This window comes from Formica exsecta, unplaced genomic scaffold (assembly GCF_003651465.1).
Source record: "Formica exsecta isolate Colony F162 unplaced genomic scaffold, ASM365146v1 scaffold221, whole genome shotgun sequence".
In the NCBI taxonomy this organism is placed as follows: Eukaryota; Metazoa; Arthropoda; class Insecta; order Hymenoptera; family Formicidae; genus Formica; species Formica exsecta.
Window position 1 is genome coordinate 6,739 of NW_021849508.1, and position 8,420 is coordinate 15,158.

General features: G+C 35.5%; 1 protein-coding gene across 1 annotated transcript; it reads right to left on the bottom strand.

Moving 5' to 3' along the window:
• Window positions 1-1,880: 1,880 nt before the first annotated feature.
• LOC115235406 (piggyBac transposable element-derived protein 4-like) lies at window positions 1,881-3,131 on the bottom strand. Its single transcript, XM_029807180.1, has one exon. It carries the CDS (start codon window positions 3,129-3,131, stop codon window positions 1,881-1,883), a length of 1,251 nt encoding a protein of 416 aa, XP_029663040.1.
• Window positions 3,132-8,420: the final 5,289 nt, after the last annotated feature.

Consider the following 8,420-nt stretch of genomic DNA (forward strand, 5'->3'; position numbering starts at 1 on the left):
TTATTTAATCTAATTTTGAAGTACTTTAGTTATTTTTTGTGGACACAGTTATGTAACTCGTTTATTACTCATGTTTGAATCATATTTGAATCATATTTGTTTATTACTTATATTTGAAAGAATTGTCTGACTAATCATTTATGAAAAAGTTTTTATTAGATTCATTAAATTAATGAAAATTTGTTTTAAAGTAATTTCTATTCAAACTTTATCTGTGCGTAATATATCCTCTTAATTTGTTTATTTTATACATATTAATTCGTTTATCTCTTATTTTTAAAATTTATTATTTATCTCTTATCTACATTTACATTTCTTATCTACATTTAGACTTTTATAAATTATTTTGTATTTCTTTTTTTACATATTTTTTATATGTTTTGAATATTTTAATCAAAGAGTTGTAAAACTTTGAATTACAATTTTATCCTAAATTGTAGTGACTTTGGAAGCCTTTCTAAAATATGATTTCACTGAGGATACATTTGCTGAACCTATATGCATTTCATCAGTAGGATTTGGAAAATTTAGATTTGAAGTACGATGTAAAGATCGTAAAATTCTTGATAAATTTCAAGTAAAAACAAAACTTCAAATATCTGGCATTCTTAAGGCTGACAGAATGCCAAATTTTTTGCTTGTTGAAAACGTGTCAGATATCAAAATCATACCGGGTACCATCTCAGATGAAGACCTTGCAAAAGCAGCGTTTCTTCCGAGAAAAAGAAAGTCCAATGGTGACATAGAAATGGTAAATCTTTTGGGGGGGTCCCGTTTGCCTACATTCCCGATTGCCAACAGCTTCGTTTGCCTACAACATTTTGCCGACAGCTTCGATTGCCGACATTCCCGATTGCCTACAGAGCGATTGCCTACAAGCATTATTGCGCACATGTAAAAATTAAAAATACGAACGTACGTTTGCACACATGACATTATTGCGCAGATACACATTGCACACATGGTATTATTGCACACATAAAATAAGAAAACCGAATTAACGTTTTGCACACATGACTTTATTGCGCACATGCAAAATGGAGCTAGCCCCAATAACCCTGACCTTGACATATATTGTCAAGGTCATCGTCCTGAGTGATCCTGACCTTGAAAAAAGTGGCAGTCATGATCCGTTCAAATCTATGTGTCTAGTTATCCGGTAGTGGTGCCCCCCCCCGCAGGGGGGGCGGAACATACTGCGTCCACGCATACACTTTTTAATGCGAAGCGAGGTTCCACGTGGGTTTGTAATTTTCCACGCGAAGCAAGGTCTAGCCCCATCATCTGCTGCTTTCAGTGCGAAAGAAAATCTATTATTGTACAGTTTCATATAGGTTTTGAATACACCCAGTAAGCAAAATGCGCATAATATGCCAGCAGATTGGCAACAGATTTCCTCAGCTCTTGCTAGCAATTTGGCATCTGTTATGTCCGCATTAGGCTAATGATCTGCCAGCAGAGCCTGCTCACAGAATCTGAGAGCAGATTAGCAGCAGAAACCGAGCAGGATCTGCTAACATGATTTGACGTCAGATTGATGGCAGAGATCAAGCAGGATCTGCGCGCGCGCAAATTGACGGCAGATTGGTAGCAGAAACCGAGCAGAATCTGCAACTTTTGGCCATTCATATAAAATGATGCATTTAAATGAATTTAAAGGATCTCAAACTTAAATGGCAAAATGACGGTGAATTTTGGTCACAAAATTATCAATTAGATGTCCTAAGCTGGGTCTCATAAAATCCGAAAATGGCGTCAATAGTTAATATATCACATTCACAAGATGTCATTTTCTGACATTTGTATTAATAACATATAAATATATAATATTAATAACATATATTAATGTAATATATATAGAAAAATTTAAATAATTTAATTTATAAAATTAAGTTTGTTAAGATAGTTCCTGTGAGGTGGCATTTCAATTTCAATAATTCTTCAGCCAAGATATAGCTCGTATAATAACGATCAGTGAACATATGATATCCTTGAGCACCAGGTATTTTTTCCAGCAGCATTGTATAAAGATGCAATAGTATTCTCGTTGATACCGGAAGGTCGGTCCTTATCAACTTGTCCGTTGTCAAACTTCCATAATAAGGAAGAATGCCACAGATGTAACCGGTACTTGAGTCTGCCATCGTATAAACTCTAATACCCCATTTGGTTGGTTTCTTGGGATTGTAAGTAATAAAGGAGATCCGACCTTTGAACTTGATCGTAGATTCATCCACACAAATTTCTCTTCCCGGTGTAAAATACTTTAAAAATTTTGAATTTATATAATCAAGGAAACAGCCAACTAGCTGTAAGCGTGTTCGTGGTCCTGCATCTTGTCTTTGGATTGTCTTTAGATGAAGCATCCAAAAAATCTGATTGAATCTATCTCTTCTGAACTTGTTCGAATAAAAAGGAATGTAGCTGACATCATTGCGTGACCAATATTCTTGTAAATATGCCAACGGCATTGTCCCCATATTTATTATAACACCAATAAATGCCCACATTTCTTCGATAGTTACATTCCGCCAATTTCGCCATATCGAGTACGGTGATAATGTCTTTCCTTCTAACTTTTTTGTAGCATAATTATTAGTTTCAATAACTATTTCATTCACCAGTTCATTAGTAACAAAGAGATTTAAAAAATCCAATGGTTCTTTCTTATCTGGTGGTACGTGCGGTCCTGCAGTAGTGTCGCCGGCTATGAATGGTATTCTTGACGGTATTTCTTCAGATTCAGTGCAACTAATCCATTCAGAACTGTCCGATTGTGAGTCTTCTGTAGTATCAGTATCGCTGTCACATTCACTGTCTATTACTCTGATCTTTCGCCTTCTTACACCTCTTACTTCGTCACTATCGTCACTACTGCTGTTATTCGCTGTATCGTCAAGCTCTCTGTGTAGAGACGTAATTTCCTCGTCAAGCACCGTGAAATTGAACTCATCTTCACTTGAACTTATTTCAGTATTACGTTCCATGTTTTTAGGGATCAAAAACTTTAACTTTAGTAGTCTCTCTGCCACGACTGTCTGGTTCGAACTAATGCCGAAAACGCAGTCCGGGTCCTGGTTGCGGACTAATTTCAGATAAGAAAGTCTTATCTCCATTTGAAGGGGTGTCATTTTACACTTCATAAGATTATACAGAAAGAGCGTAGGAACCCGCGTCGAAGAAACTAAACGTAAACAGTTACTGCCGCGCATCGAGTTACCGCAGCAAACCAAGTGGTGAGCGAGAGTCATCTCTCGAGTTGCGGCATCAAACCACATGGTGAGTGAGAGTCACCTCTCGAGTGCAAAGGGTTAATTTACAACTCTGGTAATAATATCCGAACGCGAGAAGCGGAGTCGTCCTAAAAACGACAACACTGTTTGACAGCTGCCATAATTCCAACATATCTATTTTTTTGAAAAACAAACCCCCTGCGTTTGAAGTGAGGAGGGGATTTAAGGCGGCAGGAGGCACGAACCAAGCAACCATCCCTTCCGTGGCCGCGGCACTGTCGTATCTGTGACAAATAATTGTTAGAAAATAATATTTGCGGACTTGAAAAAATTTGCGAGGTACGAGTGGCTGAATCGGAAATCGAACCCGAGTCTTTCGCTTTCCGGGCAACTGCTCTTACCACTGAGATTTCAGAATCACAGATTTCCGAACCGCGAAAAAAGGGCAGTCATTAACAGGACATTTTGAAGATTTCCGTCGGAGTCGCGGAATACGTGCCGTCGCTCGCTCCTATTATTCAAAATAAAGGGAACATTCCTAACAATCTGCACTCGATTCTTTTCTCAATCTCCATATCCTCCAGCGGATCTACGGATTCGCGTTACACACCGCTTCTCGCTCATCTCTGAGCGTTTCTCTAAGATTCGGGCGAACTCGTCGAGGTCGACTCCCGAACATAGATAATAACGATTTTCATTTATTCGGACAATTTCTGTCCAAATAACTGAAAATCGGACATTTACTTGTCCGATTTTCCAAAAATTAGTTTAATATCTGAATTCCCCTGTATGGGAATCGTATCAGAAATTAAACTGATAACGCGCAGATCCTGCTCGGTTTTTGCTATCAATCTGCCATCAGATTGCGCGCGCGCAGATCTTGCTCATGTTTTTGCAACCAATCTGACGTCAAGTTATGTTAGCAAATCTTGCTCGTTTTCTGCTATCAGATTCTGTGAGCATACTCTGCTGTTTTTGGCATCAATATGTCGATTTAATCTGAAATAACAACTTCTGTATCAAATTAGTATCCTTTTTGCTAACAATAATTGATAGCAGGCACTTGGCATGATTTGCTTTCGACAGACTTGGCTATCTGGGCACATATGCACAAAAGTTTTATAAACCAAGATCTTTTTACTAGGCTTCTACATACATTTTTAAACGTTCACTTATATTCTTTCATGCATTTCCGAGTGGGAACCTATTTGATTTTGTATGTACAAATTGCACAACTTTTATATTAAGCAAATATTGTTACGACCTGACGCAAGAAGCCAGAAAAAAACTGTAATTTAACTTTTCTTCGTTTTTAACGTAAAAGCGCAAGGTTCCCACTTTGTTGATGTATATACTTTAATCGTGGAAAAGGATTTCTCATTTCATGTAACCAATAAAAAAATTTCGGTGTACAAAAATATAATTATTATGGCCGGTAAAACAGGACAGTCCGGCATCCTCTTAAGGGGATCCTGAACTAACGGGCGAACTCCGATGGGTTAGCGCTCTCATCTAAACGTAACTAAAAGGTTCGATAATACCGACATTTTTAGTTCCGCCATTACCAATATAATTATTTAAAACATGCATAATAGAAAACGCAATCTTTTGCATTGTGTTCCATATATTGAAATAAGACAATATCACAATATATTTTTACCGCTTTATATACAATAATTAATTGATAAATTAATAAACTTTAATTCATGCGTGAGAGAGTATAATATACCCATGTACGCACTAACATTATCGCAATTTCTAATATCTTCTTTCTCTCGATCATACGCTTACTCTGTTTCTCTCTGTATCTCTCTTTCTAATCGCTCGCTTACTACGTACTGCATATCGCTTAGCTTTATTCTTCTAGCATATTCGCTTACGCGTTTACTCGCGCTTCTCTCTCTCTCTCTCCTTTTCATTCATTATTCTTTCATTATCATTATTATATTTTTGTATTTGTTCAACATTTATTCTTCTATTTTATTCTTATCTCTCTACACGTAAATAAATAAATTTATTTATTTTTATTTTATATAGCAAAGATGAGATATAATATACAAGTTATTTTCTTTTTTTATTTCACTATATATAGTTAATACAATACATAATTATGTTTCACTATAGTTAAATACATCACATGCACATACAAAAATACACACGCACACATACCCAGTCAGCCACGTCTGTTCTAACAGATATTGCCAAGTGCTTGCTACAAATTATTGTCAGCAAAAAGGCTACAAATTTGGTGCAAGAGTTGTTATTACCGATTAAACTGGCAGATTGCCGGCAAGAACCAAGCAAAGCTTGCTAACATAAATAGACAGCAAATTGGCGGCAGAAACCGAGCAAAGCTTGCTGACATGACTGACATCAGATTGTCAACAAAAACTGAGCAAGATCTGGAGTGCGCAATCTGATGGCAAATTGGCAGCAAAAACCGAACAGAATCTGCAGCTTATTACAAAGTATTATAAAATAGTTCAGTCGCTTATCGCTATGCGGCGCGTTATTCATTATCTATACCCGTATTCAAATTCTTATCATGAGTGTATATAAAGCCTGCAAAACGCTAATAATATTATAATATATATATATCAGGTGATTGCATAAGTTCGTGCCCGATTTAAATATAAACTTCAATAGATTATTTTCCGCAGGGATGTAATTATGATTACTTATTTCATTAAAAATTATACGATTTATGTCGTATTTACCCAGCAAACACAAAATATAACTGCTATATAACATGGGAATAACATGTAATGTAACGGTTGTTATACCTAATTTATATTGGGATTATATAACTATCTCTTATTTAAGCAATATAACACCAGAATATAACTGCTATATAACATGGGAATAACATGTAATATAACGGTTGTTATACCTAATTTATATTGGGATTATATAACTCTCTCTTATTTATGCAATATAACACCAGAATATGACTGCTATATAACATGGGAGTAACATGTAATGTAACAGTTGTTATACCTAATTTATATTGGGATTATATAACTATCTCTTATTTAAGCAATATAACACCAGAATATAACTGCTATGTAACATGGGAGTAACATGTAATGTAACAGTTGTTATACCTAATTTATATTGGGATTATATAACTATCTCTTATTTAAGCAATATAACACCAGAATATAACTGCTATGTAACATGGGAGTAACATGTAATTTAACAGTTGTTATACCTAATTTATATTGGGATTATCCCAGACAGCACAAAACGTCCTCAGGATCATCCTGAATATGTCCAGGATGGTTCAGGATATTTGTAGGATGTTTTAAGATATTTTTATAAATATATTTTATGAAAATTTAATATGAACATGATTACTTTCGGTTATTTAATATAATTTAGAAATTTTAAGTATTGTAATAAGTATTAATGTCCTATAAATGTCCACTGGATAACACCTGGATGTCTGTAGGATAGCTGCCCTGTCTATTATATTGAATGTCCTTTGGATTTCCAGAGGACATACTGTTATTGTGACGTCAGTTTGTTACTTGGGTGGACTATTATATGACTGTAACAATCATATAACATTTTAGTAACATGTCCCAGACAGCACAACGATGTCCTTATGCCCGTATCAGACTACACATTGAAGATTGAGATTCAAGATTCAAGATTGAAATTTGACAAATCAGAATAAAGAAATTTTAGGTCTTTTTGTTCTGATTAGTTAAATTCCAATCTTTAATCTTCAATCTCTTCAATCTTCAATGCGTAGTCTGATACGGGCTTATGTCACGTGCCAACTGCAAACTAATTTCAAATCATAATTCGACAATATATACACATATATATATACCCAGATAGCACAAGGATGTCCTTAGGACGTCCAAAGGGCATCCAGGACATACATGTAGGATATCCTGAGGATATCCTATTTTAATCCTTGGATCTCCTCTGGATGTCCTGAGGAAGTGTAAATGATAGCCGTACACTAGCCTCTGGAGAATCCAGGGAGATCCTGTGGAACATCTTAAGGATTTCTATAGGATATGTTAGGGATATTTTTCATATGTTAAAAGGAACAAATTCTAAAATTTAAATATAAATTAAGATTGCGTTCTGTTATTTACTGCCAATACTAAAAATCTAATACTAAAAATAGTTCACGTTCTTTAATATTTGAGGTTTTCGTGCTGTACATGAATATTTTAGGTTTGGCTTCCGGGTTTGAGTCGTGTAATATTTTCAAAACAATCCAATATCTGAATTCCCTATGTTGGGATTGCATCAGAAATTAAACTGATGAAAAATAATTATATTTTTAATTTTTTGTTAGTTGCTCTTCGCAAGCTTTATATAATTTTCATGACCAAATCTCAAATACGAGTTTGCGCGTCGCATAGCGGTAAACAAACGAACTAGCGGTTGAATACTATTTTTTGTAAAGTTTTTGGAATGTTGCGCATAGTAACATTTCTCATGAAATATTAAATAAACAATAATTTTGAATATGTGAAAATGTGCGCATCAAATTCAATTATTAATATTAAACGAAATTAATGTTAACAATTAATTGCACATGCATATGTCCTCTGGAAATCCAAAGGACATTCAATATAATAGACAGGGCAGATATCCTACGACATTAATAACCCTGCCGAAAATGGTCGATTAAAACGGATTAAAAAAAATGTAATCCGAATCGATCGGGATTTCTGCACCGAAAATGCGGAAAATGCGGCGATTGAAAATAGTCAAATCGAATTTAGTACGCTTCAGGCGAGGTTAACGTTGGATGATATATCTCCACCTCAATGCGAAATTATACGATTTCATAAAGTTATAATTAAACCTGTTTTAATGCAATTGAATTGGAAATTACCATAGTCAATCCATAGGTAAAAAATAATCCCTTTTAATAAAGAATTTTATCATTTCGCAGATGGAAAGTAAATTGATTTTATGTAGTGTGAAGTCGGATTTGCTGTTATCATGAGTCACAATCAATTATTGAATCGGTGTTTCTACAATTGAAACGGACTCAGTTGTAAAAACAAATATATGATTTCTCCGCAGAGGGTCCGCCTTATATCCCCGCTTGACCGCTTTCTACTTCCAGGTTGGCTCGCTCGACCTTCGCCGCGTAGCGGCGCCGCCCGGAACTACGCGCGTACGCGCGAGCGCGTGGCCCGCCAAGTTGCGGGT

Bases quoted from the DNA above. Each gene is read 5' to 3' on its own strand.
- LOC115235406 (XM_029807180.1), bottom strand. From the start codon at position 3,131: ATGACACCCCTTCAAATGGAGATAAGACTTTCTTATCTGAAATTAGTC.